The following is a 15,430-nucleotide window of genomic DNA, read 5'->3' as shown; positions in this document are numbered from 1 at the left end:
ACTCCACTAGGTAGGGTATCTACCCCCACTAGGTAGGGTATCTACCCCCACTAGGTAGGGTATCTACTCCACTAGGTAGGGTATCTACCCCCACTAGGTAGGGTATCTACTCCCGCTAGGTAGGGTATCTACCCCCACTAGGTAGGGTATCTACTCCACTAGGTAGGGTATCTACCCCCACTAGGTAGGGTATCTACTCCACTAGGTAGGGTATCTACCCCCACTAGGTAGGGTATCTACTCCCGCTAGGTAGGGTATCTACCCCCACTAGGTAGGGTATCTACTCCACTAGGTAGGGTATCTACCCCCACTAGGTAGGGTATCTACCTAACATAGTAGATAGGGAGCAGGTAACATAGGCAGTAGCCAGTAGGGGCGTTGTGCATAGGGCTAACAGAGCCAGTCGATAGTGAACATTGTGTAAACAGTGTGTGAGTTGGGGGCTGTGCATATTTAAGGGGGAGGAGATGATGCAGAGAAGTCCGACAAAGAACCTTTGATTGACGGATTGTACAGTTGTATGGCTAACCCTAACCCTATCTACACATTCCAGCAGTTCTGCATGGCAGCGAGCGCAGTCTGCAGCTGATCACTCTCTGTTGCATGACGGTACCGCAGAGTGGATGGTTTTCATTGTCCATGATGGTGAGTAGTTTGTTGAGCAGTTTGGTGAGGGTCCTTTTGTTGGCGACTGAAGTGATGCACTCCAGTTTAGCACCGGACACAGAGCCAGCTTTCCTCAACAGCCTGTCCACTCGACCTGCATCCTTCTTCTCAGTGCTTCCTCCACAGCACACCACCGCATAGAAGAGGACGCTGGCGACAACAGACTGGTGAAACAAATACTAAGGATGCATACAGCGCCACTGCCCTTCCCCCCCTTGGCAGGTCTGATCATGACCTGGTCCTGCTGACTCCTAAGTATGTTCCTCTGGTGAAGAGGCTGCCTGTGACCACCAGGACTGTGTGGAGGTGGTCTCCGGAGGCTGATGACGCCCTCCAGGACTGCTTCGAGTCAACGGACTGGGCTGTGCTGTGTGGACCACATGGGGAGGACATCAACAGCATGACAGACTGTGTCACAGAATACATCAAATTCTGTGAACACACCATCATCCCATCCCGAACTATGCGCCGCTTTCCCAACAACAAGCCCTGGATCACCAAGGACCTGAAGGCTCTTCTTAACAAGAAGAAAGCTGCTTTCAGGTCTGTAGACAGGGATGAGCTCAGGAGAGTCCAGCGCAACCTGCAGGTGAAGCTCAGGGAGGGCAAGGACTCCTACAGGAGGAAGCTGGAGGCCAAACTCCAGAATAACAACACGAGGGAGGTGTGGACTGGGATGAAGCAAATCACCGGCTTCAAGGTTGGAAGGAGACAGCCAGGAGACCAAGGGAGGCGGACATCGCCGCAGGACAGTCAGATCTGTTTTAAAATTGGTTTAACTGGTTGGTCCTGAATTGGTTTAACTGGTTGGTCTTGTCCAGGCCTCCCTCTTCTTCATGCCAGCCATCGTCTTCATCGCTCCCATACTTCTCGCACGCTGTTCTGTTGCAGCTTCCGCTTTCTTCCTCTGTTCCTCTGTTGCCTCCTTCAGGTTGATTCTGAGCTGCTGCTGTACTTCAGCTGTGTAGCCACATGGGGGAGGTGCTAGTAGTACAGTCATAGTATTACTACAGCAGTAGTATTACAGTACAGGTATTATTACAGTAGTAGTAGTACAGTAGTAGTAGTATTACAGCAGCAGTATTACAGTCGTAGTATTACAGTAGTAGTACAGTAGTAGTATTACAATAGTAGTACAGTAGTAGTACTTGACGGTGTCGTACCTCCCCAGCCCTCTCCTTCACTGCAGTAGTATTACAGTAGTAGTAGTAGTAGTAGTAGTACAGTAGTAGTACCTGACGGTGTCGTACTTCCAGCCCTCTCCTTCACTGCAGTAGTATCACAGTAAGTAGGATTACAGTAGTAGTAGTAGTAGTAGTAGTACAATAGTAGCACCTGACGGTGTCGTACTTCCAGCCCTCTCCTTCACTGCAGTAGTATCACAGTAGTATTACAGTAGTAGTAGTAGTAGTAGTAGTACAGTAGTAGCACCTGACGGTGTCGTACTTCCAGCCCTCTCCTTCACTGCAGTAGTATTACAATAGTAGTAGTAGTACAGTAGTAGCACCTGACGGTGTCGTACTTCCAGCCCTCTCCTTCACTGCAGTAGTATTACAATAGTAGTAGTAGTAGTAGTAGTAGTAGTACAGTAGTAGGACCTGACGGTGTCGTACTTCCAGCCCTCTCCTTCACTGCAGTAGTATTACAATAGTAGTAGTAGTACAGTAGTAGTACCTGACGGTGTCGTACTTCCAGCCCTCTCCTTCGCTGCAGTAGTATTACAATAGTAGTAGTAGTAGTAGTAGTACAGTAGTAGTACCTGACGGTGTCGTACTTCCAGCCCTCTCCTTCGCTGCAGTAGTATTACAGTAGTAGTAGTAGTAGTAGTAGTAGTAGTAGTAGTAGTACAGTAGTAGTACCTGACGGTGTCGTACTTCCAGCCCTCTCCTTCGCTGCAGTAGTATTACAATAGTAGTAGTAGTACAGTAGTAGTACCTGACGGTGTCGTACTTCCAGCCCTCTCCTTCGCTGCAGTAGTATTACAGTAGTAGTAGTAGTAGTAGTAGTACAATAGTAGTACCTGACGGTGTCGTACTTCCAGCCCTCTCCTTCGCTGCAGTAGTATTACAGTAGTAGTAGTAGTAGTAGTAGTAGTAGTAGTAGTACAGTAGTAGTACCTGACGGTGTCGTACTTCCAGCCCTCTCCTTCGCTGCAGTAGTATTACAGTAGTAGTAGTAGTAGTAGTAGTAGTAGTAGTAGTAGTAGTACAGTAGTAGTACCTGACGGTGTCGTACTTCCAGCCCTCTCCTTCGCTGCAGTAGTATTACAGTAGTAGTAGTAGTAGTAGTAGTAGTAGTAGTAGTAGTAGTACAGTAGTAGTACCTGACGGTGTCGTACTTCCAGCCCTCTCCTTCGCTGCAGTAGTATTACAGTAGTAGTAGTAGTAGTAGTAGTAGTAGTAGTAGTAGTAGTAGTACAGTAGTAGTACCTGACGGTGTCGTACTTCCAGCCCTCTCCTTCGCTGCAGTAGTATTACAATAGTAGTAGTAGTACAGTAGTAGTACCTGACGGTGTCGTACTTCCAGCCCTCTCCTTCGCTGCAGTAGTATTACAGTAGTAGTAGTAGTAGTAGTAGTAGTAGTACAGTAGTAGTACCTGACGGTGTCGTACTTCCAGCCCTCTCCTTCGCTGCAGTAGTATTACAGTAGTAGTAGTAGTAGTAGTAGTAGTAGTAGTAGTACAGTAGTAGTACCTGACGGTGTCGTACTTCCAGCCCTCTCCTTCGCTGCAGTAGTATTACAGTAGTAGTAGTAGTAGTAGTAGTAGTAGTAGTAGTAGTAGTAGTAGTACAGTAGTAGTACCTGACGGTGTCGTACTTCCAGCCCTCTCCTTCGCTGCAGTAGTATTACAGTAGTAGTAGTAGTAGTAGTAGTAGTAGTAGTAGTACAGTAGTAGTACCTGACGGTGTCGTACTTCCAGCCCTCTCCTTCGCTGCAGTAGTATTACAGTAGTAGTAGTAGTAGTAGTAGTAGTAGTAGTAGTAGTAGTAGTAGTAGTACAGTAGTAGTACCTGACGGTGTCGTACTTCCAGCCCTCTCCTTCGCTGCAGTAGTATTACAGTAGTAGTAGTAGTAGTAGTAGTAGTAGTAGTAGTAGTAGTACAGTAGTAGTACCTGACGGTGTCGTACTTCCAGCCCTCTCCTTCGCTGCAGTAGTATTACAATAGTAGTAGTAGTACAGTAGTAGTACCTGACGGTGTCGTACTTCCAGCCCTCTCCTTCGCTGCAGTAGCGGCTCAGTCCTTCTCTGTAGAACACGGCTTTGTGTTCACTCAGAGCCCAGACCACGCCTCCACTCACACACAACTGAGTGAGCACGCAGGGCGAGTCCAGCTTCACGGAGCGAGCACAGGGCCGGTCCACGCTGAGGCCTGCAGGACCGAGACACCTGTTATTATGGTCTGTCCAGACCAAGTGATGGAGGTGTTTTTGTGGTGATGGAGGTGCAGTACCTGTCTGCAGGTAGAGGTCTCCGTTGGTCCTGATGATCCAGGCAGAGTCGTCACTCAGAGCCACGAAAGCCGTTTGCTCCACAGCTTTGTACCAGTGACGCTTTCCTTTTACCGACACTTTAGCACAAGCAAACGCCGTCATGCTCCTCTGCTCCACCTTCCACAGCAGATTACCTGATGGAGCGAGCGACAGTTAGCATGCTGCTCGTGCTACACACACACCTGTAACCCTGACAGAGCAACAGTTAGCATGCTGCTCGTGCTACACACACACCTGTAACCCTGACAGAGCAACAGTTAGCATGCTGCTTGTGCTACACACACCTGTAACCCTGACAGAGCAACAGTTAGCATGCTGCTCGTGCTACACACACACCTGTAACCCTGACAGAGCAACAGTTAGCATGCTGCTCGTGCTACACACACCTGTAACCCTGACAGAGCAACAGTTAGCATGCTGCTCGTGCTACACACACCTGTAACCCTGACATAGCAACAGTTAGCATGCTGTGATTGCTACACACCCCTGTAACCCTGACAGAGCAACAGTTAGCATGCTGTGATTGCTACACACACCTGTAACCCTGACAGAGCAACAGTTAGCATGCTGCTAGTGCTACACACACCTGTAACTCTGACAGAGCAACAGTTAGCATGCTGCTAGTGCTACACACACACCTGTAACCCTGTCAGAGCAACAGTTAGCATGCTGCTAGTGCTACACACACACCTGTAACCCTGACAGAGCAACAGTTAGCATGCTGCTAGTGCTACACACACACCTGTAACCCTGACAGAGCAACAGTTAGCATGCTGTGAGTGCTACACACACACCTGTAACCCTGACAGAGCAACAGTTAGCATGCTGTGAGTGCTACACACACACCTGTAACCCTGACAGAGCAACAGTTAGCATGCTGTGAGTGCTACACACACCTGTAACCCTGACAGAGCAACAGTTAGCATGCTGTGAGTGCTACACACACCTGTAACCCTGACAGAGCAACAGTTAGCATGCTGTGAGTGCTACACACACCTGTAACCCTGACAGAGCAACAGTTAGCATGCTGTGAGTGCTACACACACCTGGAACCCTGACAGAGCAACAGTTAGCATGCTGCTCGTGCTACACACACACCTGTAACCCTGACAGAGCAACAGTTAGCATGCTGTGATTGCTACACACACCTGTAACCCTGACAGAGCAACAGTTAGCATGCTGCTAGTGCTACACACACACCTGTAACCCTGACAGAGCAACAGTTAGCATGCTGCTAGTGCTACACACACACCTGTAACCCTGACAGAGCAACAGTTAGCATGCTGCTAGTGCTACACACACACACCTGTAACCCTGACAGAGCAACAGTTAGCATGCTGCTAGTGCTACACACACACCTGTAACCCTGACAGAGCAACAGTTAGCATGCTGCTAGTGCTACACACACACCTGTAACCCTGACAGAGCAACAGTTAGCATGCTGCTAGTGCTACACACACCTGTAACCCTGACAGAGCAACAGCTGGCATGCTGCTAGTGCTACACACACACCTGTAACCCTGACAGAGCAACAGTTAGCATGCTGCTAGTGCTACACACACCTGTAACCCTGACAGAGCAACAGCTGGCATGCTGCTAGTGCTACACACAACATACAAGTGAAACAGAGTGTGACATTTGTCAGATGTGTAGCCAGCAGCTCACCTGAGGGGGACAACGCCACCTGGTGGACATTGTCTTCAAAGCGCTGCCAGTTAAGCCCAGTCTCAAGTAGACCACTGCAGAACAGTCCTCCTTTAAAGTCCAGACACCACACATACCTGAAACACACAGGTCACCTGTCAGACACCATCCAGGTAGCTTCCACACACACCTGAATACAGACGACCTACCTGTCAGTCACCTGCAGGCTCAGTATACCACAACCTGGTCCTGAGTACCCCATCCAGCTTTCTGCCAACTAGAGAAGAGGAGAATAATATTCATACCTGCTGACAGACTCACCTGGTTAGGTGAGTCTCTTCTGGTCTCACCTGGTCTAACTCTTGTGGTCTCACCTGGTCTAACCTCTTGTGGCCTCACCTGGTTTAAAACCTCTTGTGGCCTCACCTGGTTTAACCTCTTGTGGTCTCACCTGGTCTACCCTCTTGTGGTCTCACCTGGTCTAACCTCTTGTGGTCTCACCTGGTCTAACCTCTTGTGGTCTCACCTGGTCTAACCTTTTGTGGTCTCACCTGGTCTGACCTCTTGTGGTCTCACCTGGTCTGACCTCTTGTGGTCTCACCTGGTCTACCCTCATCTGGTCTCACCTGGTCTAACCTCTTCTGGTCTCACCTGGTCTCACCTCCTCTGGTCTCACCTGGTCTGACCTCTTGTGGTCTCACCTGGTCTACCCTCATCTGGTCTCACCTGGTCTAACCTCTTCTGGTCTCACCTGGTCTAACCTCCTCTGGTCTCACCTGGTCTCACCTCTTGTGGTCTCACCTGGTCTACCCTCATCTGGTCTCACCTGGTCTACCCTCTTCTGGTCTCACCTGGTCTAACCTCTTCTGGTCTCACCTGGTCTAACCTCTTGTGGTCTCACCTGGTCTAACCTCTTCTGGTCTCACCTGGTCTAACCTCTTGTGGTCTCACCTGGTCTAACCTCATCTGGTCTCACCTGGTCTAACCTCTTCTGGTCTCACCTGGTCCGGTCTGCGTGTGTCTCTGTGCTGGGGGTTCTGGTCCAGCGGTGGGTCTGTGGTCTCCTGGTGGGCTGGACTGGCCGCAGGGCCCGGACCGGGACAGTAGATGTCTCCCTCTTCATCACTGGACAGACTGGACCTGGTGGAGTAGAACATCTGGTCTGGCGGAGCAGCAGGGAGCACCGGGTCGTCCTCCTGGACCCAAACAGAAGATCTAGTCAGTGTATTGTTGTCCTCACCTGATACTGACAGGTGTTTGTATCACATGTTCATCACCTCCTCCTCTGGGCCAATCAGAGGGCTCAGGAGCTGGTCCTGCTGCTCCTCCATTGGCTGCTGCTCCTGTCCCTCCTCCTCAGTGTTGTGCATGTAGGAGAAGGTGCACTCCAGGAGCAGATCCACATCCGGGGTCTGGGGGCCCGGCTCCGGCTCTGTTCCAGGACCAGAGGCCTCTCCTAGAATCTGCATCCCATGGTGGAGCATGGCGCTGGGACAAGAACACAAGCAAGAGACCCTCAGTGGACCAGAACCACGATGAGACCCGCTGCCTGCTGGTCCTCGGTTACCAACCCAGACTGCTCGCAGGAAGACTCCGCCTCCTCTCCATCCGTTCCACCTTCACCCTCGGCTTTCTGAGAGATGCGGTCCTGGATTGTCTCAGGAGAGTCCTGGTCACGAAGGTCCAGACCAACAAGGGAGGCTCTGCCTCCTCCCTCACTGCAGCTGCCGTCCTGGACCACTGGCAAGGAGTCTGAGCAGCTGCTGCTGTCTGAGGACAGAGACTCAGACTCACAGACTCAAACTCAGACTCACAGACTCAGACTCACAGACTCAGACTCACAGACTCAGACTCACAGACTCAGACTCACAGATTCAAACTCAGACTCACAGACTCAGACTCACAGATTCAAACTCAGACTCAGACTCACAGACTCAGACTCACAGACTCAGACTCACAGATTCAGACTCACAGACTCAGACTCACAGACTCAGACTCACAGACTCAGACTCACAGACTCAGACTCACAGACTCAGACTCAGGGAGACTGGAAGCATTGGGGATTCTATAAATCTTTGCATGGTGTGTATTTGTTTTTAAATTGTGATACAAGTAGTGAACTCTTCAGGAATAACTCGAGAGTTGTTTTAAAGTCTAGCGACCGACAGGAAACAAAGACTTTGCTCACATGGACTCATGTGGAAGAGTCAAACATTCAGACATGCTGCTCTGCTGCGCCCTGCTGGGAGCTTGTAGAACTGCATGCTGCTGGACCAAGACGTGACACTATGCTTCAATAACCATGACAACCTCACATCCATCAGATCATCACCCATACGCGCATCCTGTAGATGTGTTTAAGGTGTGTGTGTGTGTGTGTGTGTGTGTGTGTGTGTGTGTGTGTGTGTGCGCTTGCCTTGGCGTCTCCTCCTCTTCTTCACTCGGACGGCCTTCACCACCAGCTCCTGCTGCAGCCCGTCCTGCCCCAGGGGGGCGCTGTAGCGCCTGCAGCTCCGCTCACAGGAAGCCTTTCCACGGACGCTCTCCCAGGAAGTGACGGAGCTGCTGCGACTACGAGAGCTGCTGCTGGAGTCACTGCAGAGCGCCACCACCTGGACAACAGGAGCAGGCGCAGTCTGTCAATGCACCACTCAAACCAGTAGGACCAGTCTGTGAATGCACCACTCAAACCAGTGGCACCAGTCTGTGAATGCACCACTCAAACCAGTGGCACCAGTCTGTGAGTGCATCACTCAAACCAGTGGCACCAGTCACCTCCAGCTGCTCCTGCGCCTCCTCCACCTCCTGCTGCTGCTCTCCCTCCTCGGGCCTCTCCCATGCCCCGCCCTCCACGATGATAGCCATGGTTCTTATTGGCTGAGCTGTTTCCACTGATCCGGTTGGTGGGAGGACAGTGGGCGTGGCCAAAGGGGCGGGCTGATGGACAGACAGCTCTAGCGCTGCAGAAGAGAGACAGACAGGATGGAGTCAGTCTCATCAGCAGACAGACAGGATGGAGTCAGTTTTATAAGCAGACAGACAGCAGTTGTGTACTAGTACTTGTAGTACTTACAGCTGGAGGACAGTCCCTCGGGGCCGGTGGAGAGACGGATGACGTCTCTGTCTCCTTTCAGGACGAAGATCTCGTTGTCACAACACGAAACGGACACGATGTCTCCACTGCTGTCCAGAGCTCCTACTACCACCTGGAGTACACAAATACACACCTCATCATGTACTAGTACCTCATCACCATGTACACGAGTAGTACTACCACCTCATACTCAACCAGCACCACGACGTAGACGCTGTACTCCTTAACACGCCAAAAGTAGTGTTAGTACCTCGTTCAGACAGTCTAGGACATATATTATAGTGGTACGAGTACCTGTTCACACAGTATACTATAGTAGTACTAGTACCTGGTTGACACAGTCCAGGACGTACAGACTGTACTCGTTCCAGCTCAGGATCCAGCCCTCCTGCAGGAAGCAGCTCAGCAGACCCAGCTGTCTGTCTTCTGGACGGTACGCTCCCATTGGACCAGCACGAGGAAACAACTCAAACTGAGGAATCTGAGTCAGGCAGACAGGTAGACAGGTAGACAGAGAGAGACAGACAGAGAGACAGACAGACAGGTACAGTGGGTATTAACAGTAAATTGAGAAGAACTAATGGAACTTTGTTTTTTTCTGATTGGCTGATGAGTGGCTCCTCACGGGGGGGCGGGGCTTGATTCCTCCGTGGTGAGCAGCGCGACCAGCTCATGTCTTGCACTGCGGCACATTAAAGAGCCTGGAGTTTTTTTTCAGCGTGAGGAATACGATGTGTGGCGGGAGGGCGGGATTTAAGACCGAAATGCGTGACACTTGAGAGCCCTGAGCATTTGACCCCAGGTACTTGAGCTACGTCAGCTACATCCCTAACATGTGTTCAGTGTACCTGTGCGTTGAAGAGGGGTTTGAGCTGCCGGGTGTCCTCCACCTGTCCTCTGATGTCGGCCCTCCAGAGTCTGAGTCCAGGTCGAGCAGCAAACACCTGAACGTCGCTCTGTTTGCAGAGAGCCGGCAGGAAGCAGGCACCAAACCTGCCGCTGCTGAAACAAGAAGTGCTGTCAACACTTTGTACTTACACGGTGTGGACATGCACTGTATTGCATCTGTGGTAGCAGTAGTAGTACTAGTACTAGCAGTAGTAGTAGTAGTAGTAGTAGTAGTAGTAGCAGTAGTAGTAGCAGTAGTAGTAGCAGTAGTAGCAGTAGTAGTAGTACTAGTACTAGCAGTAGTAGTAGTAGTATCAGTAGTAGTAGTATTAGCAGTAGTAGCAGTAGTAGTAGCAGCAGTAGCATTAATAGCAGCAGTAGTATTAACAGCAGCAGTAGCATTAATAGCAGTAGCATTAATAGCAATAGTAGTAGCAACAGTAGTAGCATTAATAGCAGTAGCATCAGTAGTAGCATTAATAGCAGTAGTAGTAGCTTTAAAAGCAGTAGCATCAGTAGTAGCAGTAATAGCAGTAGTAGTAGTAGCATTAATAGCAGTAGGATCAGTAGGAACATTAATAGCAGTAGCATTAGTAGCATCAGTAGCAGTATATCACACCTCCTGCGGGGCTTGGTGCCCAGCTGCTGGACTTCCTGTGTCTGTGTGCAGTAAAGCAGAGACCTGTGCTGAGTGGAGACCAGCAGCACCTGGTGGCTGTACTCCATCTGAACCACACCTGAGGACTCCTCCAGCAGCAGCAGAGGGTTACACACCCCCTACAGACACACACACACACACACACACACACACACACACACACACACACAGTCAGGACATGTGTGCTATCTAGTCATATTCATTCATCATTGTACTCGCTGACTATACAATAACTGAGTATTAATCATATTATGGATGTTAAGTTGACTCTCTTTGTTTGAATGTTGTTGTGTTGCACCTGGTCCAGGTCCAGAGAGGAGAACACCACTCGCCCCTTATCGTCTCCAGAGAACAGCTTCATCCCGTTGGGGCTCCACGCCAAGCACGCCACCGACCCTTTATGCAGGCCCACCACGTCGAACCGCCTCAGCTGCAGACAGACAGGGAGAGAGACAGGTGAACACAGCTCTACAGGGAGACAGACAGGTGAGCACAGCTCTACAGGGAGAGAGACAGGTGAGCACAGCTCTACAGGGAGAGAGACAGGTGAACACAGCTCTACAGGGAGACAGACAGGTGAGCACAGCTCTACAGGGAGAGAGACAGGTGAGCACAGCTCTACAGGGAGAGAGACAGGTGAGCACAGCTCTACAGGGAGACAGACAGGTGAGCACAGCTCTACAGGGAGAGAGACAGGTGAGCACAGCTCTACAGGGAGAGAGACAGGTGAGCACAGCTCTACAGGGAGAGAGACAGGTGAGCACAGCTCTACAGGGAGAGAGACAGGTGAGCACAGCTCTACAGGGAGAGAGACAGGTGAGCACAGCTCTACAGGGAGAGAGACAGGTGAGCACAGCTCTACAGGGAGAGAGACAGGTGAGCACAGCTCTACAGGGAGACAGACAGGTCAAGGAGAAGTGGTTATTAGATGTTAGAAGGTCACGTTGGATTAGAAGCCTTTACTTCTGTCCAATCTGACAGAATTATGACATCACCTGTCTGAGACACACCTGTTTGTTTCGACCAGGAAGTGGAGACACCAGCTGGAAGACTGCAACTCGACCTGATGCTGTTCCCACGGCAACCAGATCATCAAAACAGCTGAGCAGCTTTACAGCTGTGATTGCATCACTCTTCCCCTGTTACACACACACGCGCGCACACACACGCACGCACGCACACACACACACACACACACACACACACACACACACACACACACACACACACACACCTTGAGGAACACTGGAACGCAGCACAATGCATGATGGGTAATATGGAGGTTCCTGGTTGCTCTTCTGGGTCGTGAGGGTATATGACAGGGTTATGAGGGTGAGGGTATATGGTAGGGTTGTGAGGGTATATGGTAGGGTTATGAGGGTGAGGGTATATGGTAGGGTTATGAGGGTGAGGGTATATGGTAGGGTTATGAGGGTGAGGGTATATGGTAGGGTTATGAGGGTGAGGGTATATGGTAGGGTTATGAGGGTGAGGGTATATGGTAGGGTTATGAGGGTGAGGGTATATGGTAGGGTTATGAGGGTGAGGGTATATGACAGGGTTATGAGGGTGAGGGTATATGGTAGGGTTATGAGGGTGAGGGTATATGGTAGGGTTATGAGGGTGAGGGTATATGGTAGGGTTATGAGGGTGAGGGTATATGGTAGGGTTATGAGGGTGAGGGTATATGACAGGGTTATGAGGGTGAGGGTATATGGTAGGGTTATGAGGGTGAGGGTATATGGTAGGGTTATGAGGGTGAGGGTATATGGTAGGGTTATGAGGGTGAGGGTATATGGTAGGGTTATGAGGGTGAGGGTATATGACAGGGTTATGAGGGTGAGGGTATATGGTAGGGTTATGAGGGTGAGGGTATATGGTAGGGTTATGAGGGTGAGGGTATATGGTAGGGTTATGAGGGTGAGGGTATATGGTAGGGTTATGAGGGTGAGGGTATATGACAGGGTTATGAGGGTGAGGGTATATGGTAGGGTTATGAGGGTGAGGGTATATGGTAGGGTTATGAGGGTGAGGGTATATGGTAGGGTTATGAGGGTGAGGGTATATGGTAGGGTTATGAGGGTGAGGGTATATGACAGGGTTATGAGGGTGAGGGTATATGGTAGGGTTATGAGGGTGAGGGTATATGGTAGGGTTATGAGGGTGAGGGTATATGGTAGGGTTATGAGGGTGAGGGTATATGGTAGGGTTATGAGGGTGAGGGTATATGGTAGGGTTATGAGGGTGAGGGTATATGATAGGGTTATGAGGGTGAGGGTATATGATAGGGTTATGAGGGTGAGGGTATATGGTAGGGTTGTGAGGGTGAGGGTATATAGTAGGGTTATGAGGGTGAGGGTATATGGTAGGGTTATGAGGGTGAGGGTATATGATAGGGTTATGAGGGTGAGGGTATATGATAGGGTTATGAGGGTGAGGGTATATGGTAGGGTTGTGAGGGTATATGGTAGGGTTATGAGGGTGAGGGTATATGGTAGGGTTATGAGGGTGAGGGTATATGACAGGGTTATGAGGGTGAGGGTATATGGTAGGGTTATGAGGGTGAGGGTATATGGTAGGGTTATGAGGGTGAGGGTATATGACAGGGTTATGAGGGTGAGGGTATATGGTAGGGTTATGAGGGTGAGGGTATATGGTAGGGTTATGAGGGTGAGGGTATATGACAGGGTTATGAGGGTGAGGGTATATGGTAGGGTTATGAGGGTGAGGGTATATGGTAGGGTTATGAGGGTGAGGGTATATGGTAGGGTTATGAGGGTGAGGGTATATGGTAGGGTTATGAGGGTGAGGGTATATGACAGGGTTATGAGGGTGAGGGTATATGGTAGGGTTATGAGGGTGAGGGTATATGGTAGGGTTATGAGGGTGAGGGTATATGGTAGGGTTATGAGGGTGAGGGTATATGGTAGGGTTATGAGGGTGAGGGTATATGGTAGGGTTATGAGGGTGAGGGTATATGATAGGGTTATGAGGGTGAGGGTATATGGTAGGGTTATGAGGGTGAGGGTATATGGTAGGGTTATGAGGGTGAGGGTATATGGTAGGGTTGTGAGGGTATATGGTAGGGTTATGAGGGTGAGGGTATATGGTAGGGTTATGAGGGTGAGGGTATATGGTAGGGTTATGAGGGTGAGGGTATATGGTAGGGTTATGAGGGTGAGGGTATATGGTAGGGTTATGAGGGTGAAGGTATATGGTAGGGTTATGAGGGTGAGGGTATATGGTAGGGTTATGAGGGTGAGGGTATATGGTAGGGTTATGAGGGTGAGGGTATATGGTAGGGTTATGAGGGTGAGGGTACATGATAGGGTTATGAGGGTGAGGGTATATGGTAGGGTTATGAGGGTGAGGGTATATGGTAGGGTTATGAGGGTGAGGGTATATGGTAGGGTTATGAGGGTGAGGGTATATGGTAGGGTTATGAGGGTGAGGGTATATGGTAGGGTTATGAGGGTGAGGGTATATGGTAGGGTTATGAGGGTGAGGGTACATGATAGGGTTATGAGGGTGAGGGTATATGGTAGGGTTATGAGGGTGAGGGTATATGGTAGGGTTATGAGGGTGAGGGTATATGGTAGGGTTATGAGGGTGAGGGTATATGGTAGGGTTATGAGGGTGAGGGTACATGATAGGGTTATGAGGGTGAGGGTATATGGTAGGGTTATGAGGGTGAGGGTAGATGATAGGGTTATGAGGGTCAGGGTGGTGGAGAGCTACTGCGGCACCTGGCTCTAAAATTGCCGGACGCCTCGCTCTCGTGAGATTATCATTAACCACGTGTGCATGACGTCAAAGCAAGGTGGACACAAATCTACCCAGCATGTATTGCACGGCGATCGCTGGCAACCTAATGTTAGTAGTCCTGATGGACGGCTTACACCTTCACGGTAGCTCCTCCCATAAGTATATGAATGAGTGAATGATGACATGATGACATGGTAGCTCCTCACAGTGTCCGCATTTCCCCCATGTTACCACGAATGTTTGAGTGGTGACAGAACAGGTGTAGACAGACTGAGCACCACAGAAGAAGAAGCGCTCTAACCTCCAGGCTGTACTTGTTCATGTGGGCGGGCCGTCGACAGTACAGGTAGAGCATGCCGATGCTGCTGCCCACCGCCAGGAAGTCACTGCTGCTGTCCAGGGCCGTCAGGTAGACCAGCACGGACCTGAACCCCCGCTGCACCTGCAGACAGATGGGTCCTTATCATCATCATCATCATCATCATCATCATCATCATCATGGCCAGACCTCTGGTCAGTACCTTGGCTGGGATGGCATTCAGCAGATAGTAGAGCGGGCAGAACTCCCTCAGGACGGAGGGCGAGGCCGCCATGGTGGACTCAGCTGGACCTGCAAGTTAAAAACATGAACATATGAAGTGACCAATAAAAAAGACTTTAAGGATGTCATTCACTTTCTGTCTGGAGTGGGCAGGACTTAGGCAATTCAACTGGACCCCTTTGCAGAATAGTAAAAAGTCATGTCAATTGGGTTTCTGCTGAATTAAGTTTGGTGTGACGTCATGAACTCTGCGCTTCATGTGACGTCATATCATCCTGCACAGTATAACGGAGTCTTCTTCCGGCTCTGTGGTCCCAGTCTGGGCTCATATTAAACTGGCCTCTAGCTGAATGGGGTTGGGTTCTTACCGTTAGCTCAGCAGCCTGCAAACACCCCAACAACAACAACAACAACAACAACAACAACAAACATGTCTCGTGAGCGCGCTCCTCAGACCGTGTTAGCTCGTTCCACCGGCGAGCTAGCACCAGAACCAGCTGGCTCACGTTAGCAGGAGGAAGACCGTGCGAGGCTTACTGAGAGCTGCTGTTGAGGTCCCGGATGTTATGCTGCTATGTTGCTATGCTGTCATGTTATGCTGTCATAATGTCATGATATTATACTGGTAATGAGCCGAGACGTCGCCCTGTTGTCTGTCTGACAGCCTCCATGTTGATCTGAG

General features: G+C 50.2%; 1 protein-coding gene across 3 annotated transcripts in view; it reads right to left on the bottom strand.

Moving 5' to 3' along the window:
• The window catches only part of tecpr2 (tectonin beta-propeller repeat containing 2), a 24,442-nt gene extending 9,012 nt beyond the window's left edge, over positions 1-15,430 (bottom strand). For all 3 annotated transcript variants that reach the window (XR_011079955.1, XM_068599779.1, XM_068599780.1), the window contains exons 1-18: positions 15,286-15,430; positions 14,729-14,817; positions 14,509-14,649; positions 11,453-11,581; positions 10,741-10,872; positions 10,404-10,561; positions 9,745-9,898; positions 9,225-9,377; positions 8,876-9,008; positions 8,578-8,762; positions 8,219-8,414; positions 7,374-7,572; positions 7,080-7,290; positions 6,804-6,998; positions 6,012-6,079; positions 5,824-5,939; positions 4,119-4,292; positions 3,857-4,037 (exon numbers count right to left, since the gene is read on the bottom strand). Coding sequence is in view for 2 of the 3 variants with exons in the window: in XM_068599779.1 (XP_068455880.1) it covers positions 3,857-4,037; positions 4,119-4,292; positions 5,824-5,939; positions 6,012-6,079; positions 6,804-6,998; positions 7,080-7,290; positions 7,374-7,572; positions 8,219-8,414; positions 8,578-8,762; positions 8,876-9,008; positions 9,225-9,377; positions 9,745-9,898; positions 10,404-10,561; positions 10,741-10,872; positions 11,453-11,581; positions 14,509-14,649; positions 14,729-14,800 (2,597 nt within the window). In the remaining variant the exon portion in view is untranslated. The remainder of the gene's footprint in view (positions 1-3,856; positions 4,038-4,118; positions 4,293-5,823; positions 5,940-6,011; positions 6,080-6,803; positions 6,999-7,079; positions 7,291-7,373; positions 7,573-8,218; positions 8,415-8,577; positions 8,763-8,875; positions 9,009-9,224; positions 9,378-9,744; positions 9,899-10,403; positions 10,562-10,740; positions 10,873-11,452; positions 11,582-14,508; positions 14,650-14,728; positions 14,818-15,285) is intronic.

Source organism: Clinocottus analis, unplaced genomic scaffold (genome assembly GCF_023055335.1).
Source record: "Clinocottus analis isolate CAN_PGR_092001 unplaced genomic scaffold, fCliAna1.0.p SCAF_5, whole genome shotgun sequence".
In the NCBI taxonomy this organism is placed as follows: domain Eukaryota; kingdom Metazoa; phylum Chordata; class Actinopteri; order Perciformes; family Cottidae; genus Clinocottus; species Clinocottus analis.
The sequence above is the reverse complement of the archived record's forward strand: the minus strand, read 5'-3'. Positions and strand labels throughout refer to the sequence as shown.